Source organism: Chlamydotis macqueenii, chromosome 5 (assembly GCF_036417535.1).
Source record: "Chlamydotis macqueenii isolate bChlMac1 chromosome 5, bChlMac1.mat, whole genome shotgun sequence".
Classification (NCBI taxonomy): domain Eukaryota; kingdom Metazoa; phylum Chordata; class Aves; order Otidiformes; family Otididae; genus Chlamydotis; species Chlamydotis macqueenii.
In genome coordinates, this window is record NC_141560.1 from 70,385,607 (window position 1) to 70,404,245 (window position 18,639).

The following is an 18,639-nucleotide window of genomic DNA, read 5'->3' on the forward strand; positions in this document are numbered from 1 at the left end:
CAATAGGCATTTAGAGAAGTCACAAACGTTCTCCTGCTTTAAGGAAGTCTTCAGGAACAGCTGCAAGCCTCCCATGTGACAGGGGACACATGGCAAGTTTACCTCCCACATCCCTCCCAATGCCTTCACAACCGCTGCCCACCCTCTCTGCCGCTACACCCAGGGAGGCGTCGCTACCACCCACTGCAGCTCCCGATGCAGCATCGCTGAGGCAGCTCCTGCAGCGCTGCTGTTTCACTCCCGCCTGATTACAGCGCGCAGCTCTAAAGTCACAACTCGCAGCACGTTCTCTCCATACACAAGTGCAGAGCCACTTGTTAGGCACTAACACCCCCATCTCAACTCACAGGGACCAACTCAGGAAGCCCAGATGCTCCAGCCTTCCTTTCCTTGAGCATTTATTGCAGCAACAGCTTCAGTGGCAAAGGCATTTAAATCACAACTTTAGTCACTGAGCCATTCCTGCAGTGGATCCCACTGGACTGGAAAAGAAAGTCATTTTTATAGAAGCACTAAGTAAAATCCAATCCCTCTAATATATTCCTTTATCCGTGCCCCAGCTTAAGGTGACCGTCACAACAGAGACGATGAGCACAATCCTGCAAGCACAGCCCTCTCGCTCCCGAGAGAAAGAGAAAAAGCCAACTTGAACCAAGTCACTTTATTGGATGGAGGGCAGTACACAAAACACAAGAGAAAAGAGGGGCGATATTTGGTACAGAGTGTGAGAACTGTTTATCTAGATAGCTGAAGATGCATGCATGGCTGGACAGTAAAGTAGAAGTCCCACTGAAACCCACAGGGCGGCTCTGGGCAAGACTTCAGCTCTCATTGTCACTGTCCCCTAGGGTGTGCTTGTCAAAGAGGTACTCTGCCATGCCATATTTCGGTGCCCCCATCTTCCGCAGGTTGGTCACATGGTCACCCAGCTCTTTGATGGACTTCACCTGTTCATCCAGGTAGTGAGTCTCAATGAAGTCACACAACTGAAAGGGAGACAAAAGAGTTTACATTTAGGCCTGAACACAGCTTATCCTGCTGAACCAGCCTCTGAAATCCTACCAGTCCTCTCTAGCGAAAGAAGATGCAGAATGACAATTTTAAAGCTGCAGAAGATACGCGATGGGAAGAAGCCTTTAGTTTTGCCTCAGCAATGCCAGAGCAGGACCAAAGTGAGGCAGCCTTGTTGAGGCACACTTGCTCCAGAACCCTGCAAGAACAGTGTCAGCTCACAAAGTGCCCCTTCTTCACTACAAGAAGCAACAGCGAAGTTTCTGAACGTACTTCGAAGCCCTCACTGCACAGCATTTGTGTTCATGACCATGAGGATTTACACCTGTAGAATGGTCCAGCTATGTTGTTGCTTTTAAAAGAAGTCCCTCTAACTTAGGCAGGACACTTTGATTCAGACACATGCTAGTCTCTTCCTGATACTAAGAAGTCTCAATGCAGCCTTGCCAATAACTTCCATCTGCGAAGAAATCTGTGTTTTCAGACACTGTTCTGAAGTGTCAGGGCCTTTAGCATTCAGAAGTGACTCCAAAATCCCAGGCCAAAAGCCTTCCAGGTATCCGTTGGCTTAAAAGTTAGAACTCATCCCCCATAAAAGCAAGCCTTCTCCACAGAGCTTAGTACATTCCTCCTTTTCTCTTCAAAATGCTGTTCACCTGACAGCAACAGAAGGGTTTGAACACAGCAATGCACCTGCTGTTCTGTTAAGCAGGCCTCAGCCACCCTAACACACTGTGACTGATCCTCCTGGAAAAAAGATGTCAATAACCCCACAAAACTGCTAAGGTACAGGCTGCCACCTGGGCCCTGCACCACCAGTTCACACCCACCTTCCACCTTCAGGAAGAGCAGGGACACACACAACTCGCCCCCAGGCCCACAGAGTGAGACACAGATGAGCCCCCTCACTGCGCAGCCACTCTCTCAGCTTCAGCATCCACTTACGTGTGGGTCATTCTTTTCAGTTGCCAGTTTGTGCAGTTCTAACAGCGACTGGTTCACATTCTTTTCCAGGTGCAGGGCACACTCCATTGCAGTCAGTCCGTTCTCCCAGTCATCACGATCGGGCTTCTAGAAGGGGAAAGCACATAACCACGTTTTCTGTAAGTACAAACCATTAGGGAGCAAAGTCTTTTAGATCGGTCTCAAAGCCTGCTTAGACCAAGTTCAGGCATTGAGGCATCTTCAAAAACTTGGCACATATGGCATGCCTCATATAGAGTCCGGTGTTTGTAAGTACTCAGACTTACTGGTAAGCAAGGGAATTCTTCAAGTGTCCATCGCTTACTTTGCTGTTTTTCTCTTGCACTAAACTGGCCCTACCGCATTGCTTACTTTCTGTTGTTCTGAATAATCTAATTAAAGCAACTTCAAGAAAACAGCGCTAGAAATTCTTGCAGTGAGTCATAACAAGCAACTGGAAGCTCAAAATTTCATATTCCCCAACGCAAGCGAGTCAAGAATTCTCCACAAAACAGTGTAGAAAACACTCTTGCCATTAAATTTACAGCAGATGAATCAGTTGGGTTCTAGTTACCCTCATCACACAGCAAACCTCCCAGGGCCAGGCATCCTCTTCTTACACAGGAAGCGCTTTTTATTCGTTGATCAGCACAAGTTATCAAATTACTGCACATCTCTAGATTTTGGGCTGAGTGCCACGCACAGATCACAGCAATGCAGTATGTATTTACTGTCAGCTGCTGCTCCTTCTGCGAGAGGACCCACAGGGAAATTTGTCCCCTTCCAGCCTGGAGACAGAGCAGAAGTCTAGTTCCGCACTAGACAGGACAACCCACAGCCCCACTGCTCACCTTGATGTCCTGCAAGAAGATGCGTCCGCCCCTCTGATTTTGCAGCTTCATCAGTTTCTCAGCATGCTCGCGTTCCTCGTGGGACTGATGCAAGAAGTACTTGGCAAAGTTTTTCAGAGCCACATCGTCCCGGTCAAAGTAGTAGGACTGGAAAACAAGAATTCTATGCTCAAAACCCCAAGTCTCACTCCAGCAGCCACACAAAGCCAAGGCCGTACTGTGATTTCAGACATGCCTATCAGCCCTACTTGAAGATGGCTGGAGGCCAAGCCAAGGTCAGCAGTGGCACTGAGACAAACTCCTCCCTTACTAGCAAGTTAGTCTCCTGACTAGGATTAAATTTTAACCTGTACCCCTACCATGAACATTGAGAGACAAATGTTATTTGTAGTTCAGTTCTGAAGATACAAAAAACTCCACAGATACCCGTTCCTCTGAGCCCTCAAACGCCTGAAACACAGCAGACTAACAGCTTTTTTCCAAGAAGGAGAAATGTTCCCTGCTCTCTTTGTTTGCCCAAGTTTGTTTACAACGATCACAAGTGAAGGTTCTGACTCACAATACCAGTTAAGGGTGGCCAAGGACTTTATGGCACTTGTGCAATAAAGCTCCCATGCTTTTTTTAGGCTTATCAGGGATTAGACTAAGAAGTACACTTTCTACTTTGGGGAAAAAAAAGATAGTATCATATCAGAAAACAAAAATCCAGCTTAACTGAACTAAAATACATACTGAACAGCAAATACAAGATCATCTTTTCCAAAAGCCCAAAAAACAGTAAGAGCAGTGAGAAGCCACCACACAGCTTGTTTACTCTTTGGTCAGAGCCATTCGGCAGGATTCAATGGGAAGCTTTGTATCAGCTGCCAGTTATTTACCAGACAAACTACTACAGAATCCTCTGCTCTTAAAGTAGCAGCTTGGAGGTTCAAGGCAAGACACTGGTGCTTGTGCACCGCTACCCTCCACCAACAAAATTACATTTACCTCGTAGCTGAGGTTCAGACCTTCACAGTAACGCACAAGCAAGTTGTAAAGTTCTACACCTACATGTCACAACAGGGTCACCAGGCAGGCTCAAGTCACCCGCACATCTAGAGTGCCAGGATTGCAGCACAGAGGTCAGAGCGGCAGTTTGGACCAAACTTACTCATCTCAGCTATGGCTGAAATGGGAGCCTCGTGCCAAGTGAGACATGTAAGCACAGCACCAAGGAAACCACGGATTCCTACCAATTCACCTCAAAAACCATAAGCGAAAAAAAAAACCTTGCCTCAGAGACAAGAAAGCCTGTGGGAAAGGTGCCAAGTGCTTCGTTAGTCAACTCCTGCTATCCAGCCCAGCCCCAAGGGCAGAGCCGCTTGGAAGCTGCTGAGCTGTGCTGATAACGAGCCCGCCAAGGGCAACGGGCTGAGAGCGGTTAACGTGAAACTGAACTTCGCCAGCGAGATAAAGGCCTCACCTACAGAAAACAACCGGCTGCCCCACCCCCAGGGGAAGGCCGAAGGAGGAGGAGGAAGCGGAGGAGGAGCGGGGCTGTGCCCGCAGGCACCGCCCGGCAGCCGGGAACCCCCCGCCGCGCCCCCCTGGTCCTCGCAAGCCGGTCAACTCCTCGCTCCGCGGGGAGCCAGCCCCACGGCTACGCCTTTATCCCTCTGCCAGGCCCATCCCTCGCACCGCTACCCACCCAGCCCTCCCCCCAGCCTCCATGCCTTCCCTCCCCCTTCCTCAGGCAGGCCTCGCACAAGAGGGACGCTTCCCAGGGCCCAAACACAGGGCAGGCCCGGGAGAGGCCACACCGGGTGGGCCCCCTCACCCCGGCACTCCCAGGTAGGCCCGAAGCGCCCCCGCCCCCTCCCCACCAGCAGGCCGCAGGCCTCTCCTCCCTTTACCCCTCCACCCAGGCCCCTCACGGCAGACAAGCCCCCGAGCAGACCCCCCGGCCTCCCCGCTCACCATGCTGAGGTACACGTAGGAAGCGTAGAGCTCCAGGTTGATCTGGCGGTTGATGGCGGCTTCGCAGTCCTGGTGGTAGTTCTGGCGCACCTGGGAAGGGGGCGCAGCCATGGCGTTGCCTTAAAAGGTTGAGTCGGTGGCTAACGACAACGGTAGCGGTGGTGTGAGTGCTGATCGGGGGTGGGGGGGGGGGGGCGGCGGGCCCGAGCGCGGCCGGTTCCGTCCAAGCACTGTTGAAGCAGGAACCCGCTCCGCTCCGCCTCGCCGACGCGCTCTGAGCGGCCCCCGCCCCGCGCCGGCCCTTTTATAGGGCCGCGAGCCTGCGCGCGCGCTGAGGGGCGGGGCTTCCCGCCTCCCCGCCCCGCTTCTTGCTGAGCCCAGCGTGACTCAGCACCCCCCCCCACCCCCCCGGCGGCGCGTGCCTCGCTACCGCCCCCCTCCCTCCGTGGGCGGGGCCCCCGAGCGCGCGCCCCCCATCCCAGAACGACGGCCTCCAAAATGGCGGCCCTACCCCCCCCTCCCCCCCAGCCTTTCACCCCAAAATTGCCAAAATTCCCGCGCCCAGGTTTAACCGAGCCCCGTCCCAGCCCAAACATGGAGGCCGTGGCACAGGGCTCCCATCCCCGCAGGGAGGGAGCAGGCCTGGGACAAGGGGCCCGGAGAGCCAAGCACCTCGTGGCACCGCGCACATCGCAGCAGGAACGGGTTTGTTCGCCGTCAAAAAACAGCGATAGAGCTTTTAAATTTCAACAGTCAGCGTTTGAGCTGCTTAAGGGGCTGCTTCCTTCCCTCCATTGGGAAGGAAGACATTCATGGTGTAGCGGATGGGTTTTTGTCTCCTTTCACTTACTCTGAAAGTGGTTAACTGGGACTGGAAACCAGTATAAAAGCTCAGCTGGGTGTCAACAGCAGCTACTGGCCCCAGTAAAGCAGATGGTGACTCAGTGTGAGTTTCCAGACTTCTTCCTTTCAGTGACCAGGCCCTCCTTTGGATTCTGCCTCAAAAATGCTTCTATGAAATCCAAGAAACAATTAAATAAAGGTGAAAATGCTTCGTCAGCCTGATGAGCCAGCTAAACACGAATGAACAAACTCAACTCAACTCCTCAAAGTTGTCCTGAGTTATTAACAGGCACCGGCCTGTAGTCAGTTCAAACATAATGCTGAATAATAAAGAAGTAATTGAGAAATCAAAGGTCAAACAGAGAACATGGAGCCTTCTGATAATGATTATTTCAGCTGCTTTTAGCACTGCCACAGGCATTCAGTTTGTGCAGTCGTTTATTTTCAATAAACATTGGATTCTTTTGCTTTAGGCAGATTATAAGTGCAACCTTGAGGGCTAGGCCCGTCCTACTTAAACTGAGATCATCCCGTAACATTGGGCTCCCAAAATCTCGGCTTTTACTATGTTAATGTTGAAATTCATCGGAAATATTACAAGTTACTGAGCCTGTAAACTCAGATTAAACCGATTTTCCTCTAACCAGCTATTTCTACAAAGTTTTATTTGGTTTTTGAAGCCTCTTAACGTGTGATTTCCCGTGCGTGACTGCACAGGTGCCTGTCTGTGCGTAAAGGGCAGCACGAGGCTTGTGTCAGCGTAACGGCACTTTTTGAGGCGCTGTGAACGCCTGGAGGAAGCGGGCAGCCTATGGCTTCCTTTCTTTTACTTTTTTCTGTCGCTTCTGTCCGTTAACCATCAGAAGCAATTAAGATCTGTAAGCGAAACGTGGGTCATGCCCATCGCTTCAGCAGGCTGCCAGGTACATTTCAAATCTCATGTTCCCCTCCCACGTAAGTGCTTATGTAAAAAAAAAAAAAAAAAAAAAAAAAGCTGTAACTGCTGAGTGGACTTGTGTTACCGTTTTCATACTGTAGTTTGCACCAGCTTGCAGGTCCCTGAAACAAACCTTGCGCTTGGCCGAAGAGGCTTGCCAGGAGTTAGGAGTTGTCCTCCTGAAGCGCAGACTCGTGTAGAACTCGACGCTCTACACCAGCCGTTCATCGCATTCTGTTTCTCAGTATAACAGAAAGTCTAACCTTGAACCTACAAAACACTAAACCGTTTATTTTACGTTATGTTTGCTCTTTGTGCTCTCTTTCCACCTGACCTTTTTGCCTGTGACTGACACAGACACACTTGGAACCATGAGAAAAAAATGCTCAGCAGCTTATAGCTTGCAAGCTCTTGCTTTTTATTTTTTTTTTCCAGTCCTCATTACATTGTTCCATGAAAAGGCTGTGCACCAGTGGATCGCTTGCAAGTTGCACGATACACATTGTCTTTGATGACAGCAGATTTACGTGGCCCAACGGGACACGCTGGGCTGTACGGCCAGGCGTCGCGGTATCTTGGTGAGCACCATGAAGAGCGTTCAGCACTCTGGTCTTGCAAGAGTTCAGGTTCAGCTATACCCAGGCAACCGACTCTCTCAAACTACTGTCACGTTGTGTTTTAATTTTGACTTTATTTCATATTGTTTTCCTATGGCTTGGGTTGTGGCTTTCGTCCTGAAGAATGCATTTACAAGCATCCTTGGGAAGAAGCCTGCTAAAAGCATTACCGTACTCAGACTGGACTTCCCATCAAATAACATTCACATTCAGTAACCGCAAGCTCATTTTTTGCACCTGACAATGCTTCACACACTACTTCCTACCTCATTATTTTCAGTAGCTATTAGTTAATTGCATGCCTGATCATTATTGGTAATCCAAATTCTTTCAGTCCACTTTTACACATGAACATCACGGCTGCCCAGGGACTGATCCACCCTCTCAGCATGCGCAACGCTACTTTGAATTCACGTCGGCTCTCAGCTGCTGCGTTGGTCTGAAGTAGGAGCATGCTGCACAAATCAATGTATTGTCTTCCTACACAAGCTTCACATTGTTGAAGACAATCTCTGTTTTCCCTTGGACAAGATCCCGTCAGAAACAACGGAGCGAGCTCTCTTGTTTACAGCTTAGCTATCACACACACAGCGCACACCCGAACATCAGCCAATTTAGGGACAGGAATGCTTAGGTGTGACAGCTGGAGAGGACAATTTAAGCGTGCAAAAATAATCCAGGCTTCTTGGATGAATGTCTCCATAGATACACAGAAGATGATTAAGTCAAAGAACTGGTGGGCAGTGGTCAAGATACACCTAGATGCAGGAAAATCCACCAAGATACACCGAGATGCAGGAAAATCCACCGAGACTCTGCAGACACCTCAGAGTATCTCAGCAGAGTGGCACACGTGTCTGTCAGAGCGGGTCCCAGCCTGGCCCAGAGTCCCAGCCTGGCCCATAGCTGTTAATTTGGGAGCTTGCTTTTTGCCATGCGAGTTTAATGGCTAGAATAATAACAGATCGGAGTTAAAAAGCAATAATTGTTGCAAATCCATTGAGCAAGAGAGACCCGAATGTGACTCAAATATTACATCAATAACAACACAGTAACCTTTTTTTTCAAAGCTCAAAGTCCTGTAAAGTAAGATAAACTGTGCATTCACTCAAATATTTGTTATGGAGAACTTCCCTTCCAGCCACAAACTTCTGTGTAATTCAGCTCACAGACTTTACGTAAACACAAAAGCAACCCTAAACTTGGCTTGAGGTTGATCACATGCCTGGAAATTTGACACTGAACTCAACTGTGAGTTTTGAAAGCTGTTTACTAAAAACATCTGGGTCCCACTTGTTCTGGAAGATATCCTAAAAACGGAATCGCCGTTAACTGCAAACTCCTCCTCTAGCTCCTTGGGCAAAACGGTGTGGAAATTTTCCAGTCATTTCTTTGAGGTGCCCAAATTTCTACATGTGGGAAACCCAGGTTTTAGGCAAGAGGTTTCTCCCGAGTTCTTACGGCGCAGAATGCAAATGACTGGGTTACGCAGAACCGCCAGTTCCTGGAAACGCAGCCCTAAGACAGAAAGCCAAGGAATATTTGAAGTTACTCTAGGAAATTTGCTTTGGAGATGACTGAACGCTAAGCTGTTCTGCTACAGGAAAGAAATCCCAAAGACGAAATAATCCCTAGCAGTCTGTACTACAGGATTTTGTAGATAAGTCCTATAAAACCCATTTTAGGTAGACAAAAACGTTTTCTAAGTTGTGTTATTTTTTTTTTCCTCTCTCTGGAATATTTTTTTGCACACAGTCAGTCTAAATGAAATCTTGCAGGAGATCACAATTCTCTAATTTGTTCAGAATACCCGTTTAACTTCATTTTTCTTCTTCTTCCTCCAAAAATGTGCTTAGAGGCAAGAGGCTGGTAACAATACAATAACTCCATCTGCCCGGCACGGCCAGCAGCAGAACTGGGTGAATTCACAAGCCTGTATCCGCCCCATTTAACCTCCTTCAAAGCCCGACTCCACAACCTGTGACTGAAAAGCAGCGCTGATTGCAGCGACGGCCTGCGCACCAAGCAGACACGCTGTACCCTTCACAAGCCAGATTTGCCAAGTGACAAAAGCCACAGTTAGTTTAATGTTGACACTCCACCACAGACCACAGTCCACAGCATTTCCTGCACTGTCATCATCCTCTTGTAGCGTGATCCACTTTTTTACCCCCCTCTCAGATTTACAAAGTCTTAAAAACGAGGGGTGGAGGGCGGGTATCATTTTCATTCCAAATTTCTGTTGTACTTAACTTTTTCCTCAAATACTGGGGGGGGGGGGGGGAAGTGCTTGCAAATAGAACCACTCAGCTGAAGTTCAACAACCACTGGGAAATTTCTCAATACACCAAAAATCCCCTTCCTGTCACAAATTCCCCTGCAAAACACTGGGAAGCGTTCAAGCCTTCACGAATGATCGGGCAGCTTTAATTCTGAGCGGGATACGCAGACGCCATCAAGTTTGAAGAGACATCACACAGCATTAAGCCTCCCAGAGTAGGTGGTGTTTGCTTTTAAATTTAGCCACCCAAAAAGGGGCGGGCGGACAAACGCTTTCAAGCACGATGAGAAGAAACAAGCTTTTACAGGGAACTGGCAGTTGAACGCCGGCTTAAAGAACATGCAGCAGCCCGATAAAGCAGCCAGCTCCACCACAAAAACACGCAGCGGCCCGTGTCCTGATCTCTCTCGGGCAGGACGTGCTGATGGGAGGGACACCTCCGAAGTGCTGCTGTTGAGCAGGTCTCTCCAGGAACTCAGTTCATGGCTTTTTTTTTTAGAGGAAGTGACGAGATTGGATCCTCTTAGTGGCTTAGAAGAACTGGAGGGATTTTTTTCTATTGAGGTGAGACATGGGTTGGTGAGGGCAAGCAGAGAGCAGAGGGAGCTTTCTGAGAGTCTGTGGGAAAAGCTGGTTCCTGCTGTGCCGTAAAGGGACACTGAAAACATGAAACACCCGTGCGGTTCACGCAGCTGAGATGCGGCCACAACTTCTCAGGCTGCGCGCGCGCACCCGCTTGCACACCGTGCCTGCTGGGCGTTATTTCCTCCCAAGCCACGTCCAGCCCCTCGCCATCAGGGTTAAAAAAAAAAAAAAAAAAAAAAAAAAGGAAAGAATTAGGGTTAGGATTAGGGTCTAACCTGTGAGACCCAGCCAAACCTAGTGCCAAAGACAGAAGTATAGCCCTGACAGCATGGCACAATTCCTGCACTACTCAGAGAGGAAGGCTCGTAAGGCTGCGTTCACTGCAGATGGAGATGACAGGCAAATATTATTACACAGCCAACAGGGAGACAGTTGACAACATAATAAACTTTTACAGTTTTAACAACAAAGGTCATTTGTGCCCTAGCTGTATTGCTTTTCACCTTTGTTTTTGTCTGATAAATAGATACTTACCACCTCCAGTACCCCAGCAAAAACCTAAATTTATTATTTAATAATATTTAATATTAGTTCTCTACCAAAAAAACATAAACACATTAGAACTCATTTATATTGGAAAATGTGACATAAAAGTTCATTCCATCAGATCACATAAGTTTGCAATAGCAAAGAAGTTTTCTATAGTTGCCCCATGTTTAATAAAGACATCCCAAAAGCAGCAGTTTACCTGATCTTGCAGAGACAAAACGGGATTATTTTTGGTTGTACTGATATGTAGAACATGATATTTGTTCTTTGCGCAAAGATCATAGGCAATATTTGTGAAGGATGTGCTGGCAGTCTTAGGTACTCTGTTGTAAATAATCACCACATCATCTTCCTCATCCAGTGTCACCTCTTGTCGTGGGCCATCTACTCTGTGACGTTGTTCTATTTCTCTGACTTCAATGTCTTGCAATAGCCCTTTCTGTTAAGGGTGACAAATACAAAATTCCAATGTAAATATCACCAATGTTGAAGTTCAAACCATAGAATGCAAAGAACCTGGTGAAAAGCAGTAACTCCCCAGCGATGAAGGAAATGCTTGCTGTCATATATAATTCTGACACATCAGGGTAAAAATATTTAAAAGCAGTTCAAGGGGCTCAAGTTGGATCTGCTTGTGGAGCAGCCAGCTGGTGTTGACGTGCAGAGTTATTTGCCCCCACGGAGTCATCTCTGGGTGACCTGGACACAGCTCTTCCCACAAACCAGCAGCAGCTGGTGGGGAAGTGATCTGCTGCTGCTTTCCCCGTGCCGTAACCGCTGCTGCCCCACGTGCCAGGCAAACTGGGAGAAAGGAGGCCCAAGCCCTTAGAACCTGGTTCTCCCTTTTCAAATTTATTCCACCATGGCATTTGTGGGGAAAAAAAAAAGCAAAGACACTGGACAGAGAGAGAAATAAAATGGGGAAAATAGTCAGCAGGCTCTAGTGGAGCAAGACCTGACCTTGATACTAACGCGGGATCAGATCTGAGGACCACGCATAAGTCGTTGTTTTCAACTTGGCAGATGTTGGCCCATGCCCACAGATCGAAACGTTTCAGCCACCAGCGGGCTAGGAAGAATCGTTAAACCCAGGCGGGCCGCTAGCCTCTTAAACCTTGGCCACCAGCCGATGTTGCCCCGTGTTTTTGGTCAGTGTGCCGGAAAGGTCCTCCCACTAAAAGCTGTTATTATCAGCCTGGCTCTCAGACTTTTTTAGGATAGCAGCCAGCTTCATGTCGGGTTTAAGACAGCCGGAGGAATGCTCTGCCTGGTCCAAGCAGTCCCTCCCCTCAGTTGCTCTGTGTTTTAAGTTGGCTTGCTCAGTCACGCGTGGCTACAGTGCCCAAAACCTGTCTAAATCAGCAGCGACGACCAAGACTGAAACCAGTCAAATCAGGAACTTTCCAGCCCGACAAGAAAAAAAAAAACAAGAAAGATTTCCGCTCCACACCAATTTAGCACACGCTGGACTATTTGCCTTTTGTTTGATGCTCTTGGTTGCTCCTAAAAGGCACTGTGAAAGGGACACAACCCACGGGACAGCAGTAGGCGCGGAGTAAAGTTTACCACGCAGCTGAAACAGCCACACGGCTTGAGGCTGTTGAAAAGAGGAGGCTGCATTCCTCACACGCACACGGACACACACCCGCACACCTTCTCTGCCTCTGTTCCCTGCCTCCAGCTGCCCTGCTTACCCCACACTACCTTCAGTGTTCATCGGGGTCTCTACAGGCCAGTTCAGCTCATGAACCTAACAGAGGAGGAAAAATCAACCATTTTGGGATGGTTTCTAGGGTTGGCTTGGCCAATAGATGGATCTAACGAGCTCCAGAGTCAGCTGCAGGGTGGGAGGACAGCAGATTGCTAGGTCAGCTCAAGCATTCGGGTTATGCCTTCGTGCTGAGGTGGATGGCCAAGCTCCACAGCACTGGGAAGCAGAAGGGGGGAGCAGACAGAAGGGAATTGCTTCAAATGCCACAGCCAGATCCTTGAGAGGTAACACACACCCTCCCTGAGAGCAGAGGATGCTTCCTCACACCTGCTGTGGCCAAGACTTTTGTTCCCAAAACGCATGGGCTGTAAATCCTGTGCCTGATTTGGTCCAGATAACTTCCCGTTAGACAAGCCATCTGAATTTCTGCTGGCTGGCGCCATCCCACCAGAATGAAATTAAAGTTTCCAGTGTGTGTTAGCCAAGAAAAATTTCAAAAGCAACACCAAAACGGGAGGCAAGCACAGCCGCGCTCACGGGGGTGAGTCAGTGCAGGCCCGTGATGCGCTCCGACGGCAGCGGGGATCTTCAGGACCTTCGGCGTTGCGGGGCAGACGGAGATGAGACGCCGAGGAGACAGCTCCCAGCCGTTCCTCAGGCAGCGACTCGTGCTGAAACGACAAAGCCCGAACGCCTAGAATTTGGCCAAGGTGCCAGGACACCAAGAAGCAGCGATGATGTTAAATCACGCCCCAAAGGGACGCGGCTGCAGCGAGTTCTCTTACGAAGCGCTTCTCCAGTCAGGAGGTGCAGGTTGAGCAACGGGCTGACATCAGCAAAAATAACAGGATGGCGGAGGGAGCGGCTCAGATGCCAAACCACGCGGATGTTACTTAGGTCACCATGTAAAACATAATTTCTGATTGGGAAGAAAAAAGAAGCCAGAATTGCAGCATGGTTACTTAATCCAGGAAACTTCGTCGGTAAAGTTCAGCTGTATGAACCGGCTCAGCATGACTACACAAAAAAAAACCTACCAGCCTTTTACTGGAATTCACAAGCCACTGCATCCCTAGCCTCAGCGAGGCTTCACTAGCAGCGAAGACTGCCTGACATCAGCAATTCCTGCTTCTTCCCCGGCCTCTATAGCCCAGCTCCCCTGGAGAAGGTGCTGTGTCAAGTCCAGGTCCTTGCCCAGCAAGGATTTTGCACCCCAGCCCTTGCTCTCTCACGATCCCCAGCGCCTCGCTTTCAGAAACGAGGGCCAAAGAGATCTGCCGTCAAACCTCGTGCTTGTTTAACTCCCACTCTCATCACGCTCCTCTTAGCTCAGTCAGTTCGGCTCCGCAGACAAGGAAAAGGCTGCCCCACCGCCCTGTTAAAAAAAAATTTTGGATCTAAGGTAACCCGTGAGGCAGAACCGCGCAGGTGCGCTTTGCCAAGCAGTTCTGACCGGTCCAAACAGCAGACAGGTGATACCTGCCGATGCTGCTGTTGAGAGCCGTTGGGGCAGCACAGAAGTCCCTGCAAAACATCCCCACCGCTTCTCTAGCCTCTTTATTTGCCCAGCAGCTCACTTGTTAAGAAAAGCCTGTGTTTCCTCTCTGCTTTCTTCATCCTTTCATAGACTTTGGAGTCACTAGGGTCTACCTCCCTCCCCGTAAACGTGAACATTTCAAGATGAACAGGGGTGGACCGTGATTGCCAGCCTAGTAAAGAACATCCACGCGCAGTTTTCTACTGAAAACCCTTCTCCTCGGCATCATCAGCTTAGTCCTGCTTGCGAGGCTCTGTGTTATCACAAACCTCGTTAGGTGGGAAGGGTTCAGCGCTCTGCTCTAGAGGCCAGAAAAGCAGCGCAATCCACAAGTGGCTCCGTACAGGAGAAAGGAGTATTTCCTAAACTGCTTCAGCCTGAACTGGCCCATACTCACATCCCAGTGTCACAGCCGCACAGAGGCCCACAATAAGGAAGCTGGCAAGCTGGGAACACGGCTGGAAGTTGAAGAGCTTGAAAAGGATGAAGGAAGGGGACTGAGACTCTATTTCTACAGCCACATCCAGCGTCCGAAACACCAGTGCACAGAGAGACTGAGGAACAGGAAAGGAAAGCGATAGAATAATTACTTTAAATCAACTGGAAACTTTCTCTTCTTGTACTCAGTCCTTCAGAAGTGCTTTCTTCCAGAAACAACTGGTAGGAGAGAGTTCTACCCCTTTCCCCACATCACCCGTAACCATAATCAGACAGATCTCTCTCTGTTTCAGCCAGTTTCTGCTTTCTTCTTAGGTGGGAGCATCAGGATTGAGCAACAGCACCTACAAAAGCAACCAGACCCTAAGGGCTAGGAATTGGGAAGCAGACACAATCTTTTCCTGACCAGCACATGACCTTTATTCATCTTCCTTCTTGAGAACGAGATAACATTTCATTTTTAGGCAACGTGTTTTGTCTGACATCTGCAAAAGCCAAACTGAGAAAGGCACTGTTCACTTGCCAAGAGCAAATTTGTAAAAGCATCTTTTTTTTTTCATTGTCCCTGTGTTACACCGCAAATCAAGGGATACGTGAAAGGTTGCAGCACTTAGCTTTCATTTCAGAGTTCAGCTGTCTTGCAAAGAACACTGTCCTTTCCAATTCTCTCGAGGAAGATATCAGAAACTTTGCTAACGTTTCCATCTTCCTTACAGCACCAGGACTGCAGTCCGCAGCTGGCACACTGAGAACCCGGTCGGGACTCCCTGCACCCCTCCTCCTCCCATTTTGATCCCTTCCCCTCAAAATGCAAAGATTTAATAGAATTTGGGGGAGGGAGGAAGGACAACAGAAAGCTGCCAACTGCCAGTAGTGCCTGCCAGTATCATTACCATTTGCAGGGCTAACACACCTGCCTAATCCTGTCATGGTAAAGCAAGACAGCTCATTTTCCTATAAGTACTTTCCACTTTGTTGGTCTTCATATACATTAGCTCTGCTTCCTCAAGCTGTACACGTCTGTCATAACTCATCTGAGTCGTCTTTCCCTTGGCAGAACCAATCTGAGCGACAGTTCCACCTCGTCTGACCGCCCAAGGCTGTCTGTAACATCACGGCATCTCCCTGCTCTCAAGCCTATGCCAGCCTGTGACCCAGGGCTCCTCCGGCTCAGCGCGACCTCCGCTTCTCATGACAGCAAACACAGTCTGGGGACAGAACCAGGCGGCCACCTACAAGCTTTAGGCCGCTGCTGTCTGTGTCAGCGCAGCTCAGGGGAGGAAGGAAACGATCCTGAGCAAGATTGTACCGCAAATCAAGGGATATGTGGTATAACAGAATATAACGCCGCTGGGTACGGCGCTGAACTGCCCTTCCCCTCCTTCCAGCCCCGCCACTCACCCCCACAAGCGGCAGGGACCTCCTGTGACCCACAAACGAGCACCCGCCCCGCAGGCGCCTCCTCACCCAACAGGACCAGGAGTGAGAGGGGCCAGGACAGCGGGGCAAGGCAGAGCGGGAACCGCCCCGGCACCGGGCCTTGTCCCGCCCCGGCACCGGGCCCCGTTACCAGCCCAGCCACCGGCTACCGGCCCGGCCTCCCTCCAGGCAACAGCGGGGTAGCAGAGGCCAGGCCTAGGGCCCGGGACGGAGCTTACACGGCGCTGTGGAAGGCGGGCGGAGGCCGCGGTGGGGCCGGGCCTGGCCAGGCCGCTGAAGCCTGCGCGTTCCAGCCGCCACCTAGGGGAGCCCCGTCCTCCGCTGCCGCTGCGCGGCCCGCAGGGGGCGCTGCTGGCGAGGGATCTCCCAGCTGAGCCAATCAGAAGGCGTCGTGAGCGGGGCACGCGTGGCGCATGCGCTGCTGCCCCGGAGCATGCTGGGGGATGTAGTCTGACAGCGGAGCGGTGCCTCCCGCTGCCGCTGTCAGCGTGGCCGCTTCCGGGGGCCTGTGCGGAGTCCTCCGCGGTTCGGCTGGCTGGGCCGGCTCGCGTAGAGCTCTCAGAGTCACTTTGGCGACTTGCAGGGTATTTTGCGGCGTCACCTAGTACTGTCGCGGGCGTGGCCGTGTGTCGCGGCGTGATGATGTCACCGCCGGCGCCAAGCATGCTGGGAAATGTAGTCCGCGGCGGTGGGATGCGGCCTGCACAGCGCTGCTGCTGCTTGGACTTTGAACTGTTGACTGCTCCGCTTTTATCTTCACGGTCCTGCCCCTCATCTTTACTTTTCCTGTTGTTCCCCGTCTCGGTCATCACCGCTCCGCAGGAACGGGCTCCCAGGGGCCGAGGGGGAACACAGGAGCGTTTCCTGGGCTCGCAAACGTCGGGGTTAGGAAACTCATAGTTCAGCTGCAGATGAGAGTGACAAGAAGCGGGCAAGGACAACTAGAACGGCTTCTACAGACACCACCAAGTGGAAAACCCACAAAAAAAAGGGTCCAGTGCACCCATGCTGTGTCAGTCTATTAATCAAGATATAATTAATATTTGTTTATATTGAATCCAGACAGCAGTGCACTACAAAAGTGTGTCTTGACGTGTGCGTTTTGTAACACCGTGGCACTGCCGATACCGTAACCAGCAAGTGTTTCGTGACACAATAGAGCAGAAATAAAAAAGTAACTGTGCCAAGAAAAGGGAAACAAGGGCTTGTGGTAGAGAGGCGGAAACATAAACAAATAGTAAAATCTTCAAGGTAAGAACACAGGATGAGAACAAGCATGAGAGATGTCTGGTGGGAGTGGAACAGGCAGGATGCCTGGTGAAACCTTAACAATTCCAGTCCTAAAAATGCAATAAAACGATACTGTGAGCAGATGAGATTCCTCTCTCTACAGAGGACACGGCAGAGCTGGCTGCCAAATAACAGAATTCTTTTCTGCTGTACAAAAGCATTTAGTTTTCCAAATTTAACACGTGCAATCACACCCAGGTGTAGTAATTATCTGAACTGGACTTTCCTTTAAAAGATTTTGCTTGAGAGTTGCCCCAATAATTGTTACCTGCAAAAATATAACTTTCTGCTGCGTTTAGGACAGTCTCCCTTTACAGACAGTGAGGAGAATGACGTCCTTCTGGGACGGGATCCATCTGACCTGGGCTTCTGTTTTATGATGAGGTGAATCATTTTCTACATTGACTACTTTTTTTTTTTTTTTTTTGCAGTGATTACCAAACGAACCTGGGAAGCTAGTTGGGATGCAGAGATTCCTAGCAAGTCACCTCCATTTAGAATAGAATCATAGAATCATAGAATGGTTTGGGTTGGAAGGGACCTTCAAAGGTCATCCAGTCCAACCCCCCTGCAAGGAGCAGGGACATCCCTGACTAGGTCAGGTTGCTCAGAGCCTCATCCAGCCTGGCCTTGAACGTTTCCAGAGATGGGGCCTCCACCACCTCTCTGGGCAACCTGTGCCCGTGTTCTATAACTCGCATGGTAAAAAATTTTTTCCTAATTTCTAATCTAAATCTACCCCCCTCTATTTTAAAACCATTACCTCTCATCCTATCGCAACAGGCCCTACTAAACAGCCTCTCCCCATCTTTCTTGTAGGCCCCCTTGAGGTACTGGCAGACTGCTATCAGGTCTCCCCGGAGCCTCCTCTTCTCCAGGCTGAACAGCCCCAACTCTCTCAGCCTGTCCTCATAAGAGTGAATCATAGAATGGTTTGGGTTGGAAGGGACCTTCAAAGGTCATCTAGTCCAACCCCCCTGCAAGGAGCAGGGACATCTCCAACCAGATCAGGTTGCTCAGAGCCTCATCCAGCCTGGCCTTGAATGTTTCCAGGGATGGGGCATCCACCACCTCTCTGGGCAACCTGTTCCAGTGTTCTGTAACTCGCATTGTAAAAATTTTTTTCCTAATTTCCAATCTAAATCTACCCCCCTCTATTTTAAAACCATTACCCCTCGTCCTATCGCAACAGGCCCTACTAAACAGCCTCTCCCCATCTTTCTTGTAGGCCCCCTTGAGGTACTGGCAGACTGCTATCAGGTCTCCCCGGAGCCTCCTCTTCTCCAGGCTGAACAGCCCCAACTCCCTCAGCCTGTCCTCATAAGAGAGGTGCTCCAGCCCTCTTATCATCTTCGTGGCCTCCTCTGGACCTGCTCCAACTGGTCCATGTCCTTCTTGTGTTGGGGGCTCCAGAACTGGACACAGTACTGCAGGTGGGGTCTCACCAGGGCAGAGTAGAGGGGGAGAATCACCTCCCTCGACCTGCTGGCCACGCTTCTCTTGATGCAGCCCAGGATGCGGTTGGCCACCTGGGCCGCAAGGGCACATTGCCTGCTCATGTTGAGCTTCTCATCCACAAATTTGGTCAAGTGGATCCCATCACTTGTATTTTTATTGTGTGTTGCACCAC

The 18,639-nt window shown here is 50.0% G+C and overlaps 1 protein-coding gene and 1 long non-coding RNA gene across 6 annotated transcripts; both read right to left on the reverse strand.

Moving 5' to 3' along the window:
- Positions 1-646: 646 nt before the first annotated feature.
- FTH1 (ferritin heavy chain 1) lies at positions 647-5,056 on the reverse strand. Its single transcript, XM_086750265.1, has 4 exons — positions 4,782-5,056; positions 2,826-2,972; positions 1,957-2,082; positions 647-986 (listed from the first exon to the last, which is right to left on the reverse strand). The coding sequence occupies exons 1-4, from the start codon at positions 4,890-4,892 to the stop codon at positions 822-824; spliced, it is 549 nt and encodes a 182-aa protein (XP_086606391.1). The 5' UTR covers positions 4,893-5,056; the 3' UTR covers positions 647-821.
- Positions 5,057-5,481: 425 nt separating this feature from the next.
- On the reverse strand, positions 5,482-16,050 carry LOC147600628 (uncharacterized). 5 transcript variants are annotated; one of them, XR_015258633.1, is made up of 4 exons: positions 15,938-16,050; positions 14,432-14,623; positions 10,793-11,032; positions 5,482-5,793 (listed from the first exon to the last, which is right to left on the reverse strand). It is a non-coding gene; the product is annotated as an uncharacterized LOC147600628 (long non-coding RNA). The 5 variants fall into 5 exon arrangements; XR_015258632.1 differs by lacking the exon at positions 15,938-16,050 and adding an exon at positions 15,681-15,919; XR_015258634.1 differs by lacking the exon at positions 14,432-14,623 and having other exon boundaries at positions 5,492-5,793; positions 15,938-16,040.
- Positions 16,051-18,639: the final 2,589 nt, after the last annotated feature.

Excerpts from the sequence above, each read along its gene's own strand:
- FTH1 (XM_086750265.1), bottom strand. The coding sequence starts at position 4,892 with ATGGCTGCGCCCCCTTCCCAGGTGCGCCAGAACTACCACCAGGACTGC. Across the intron at positions 2,973-4,781 it reads CCTACGTGTACCTCAGCATG|TCCTACTACTTTGACCGGGA; the intron begins GTGAGCGGGGAG and ends CTTGTTTTCCAG. Across the intron at positions 2,083-2,825 it reads TCTTCTTGCAGGACATCAAG|AAGCCCGATCGTGATGACTG; the intron begins GTGAGCAGTGGG and ends TTCCCCTTCTAG.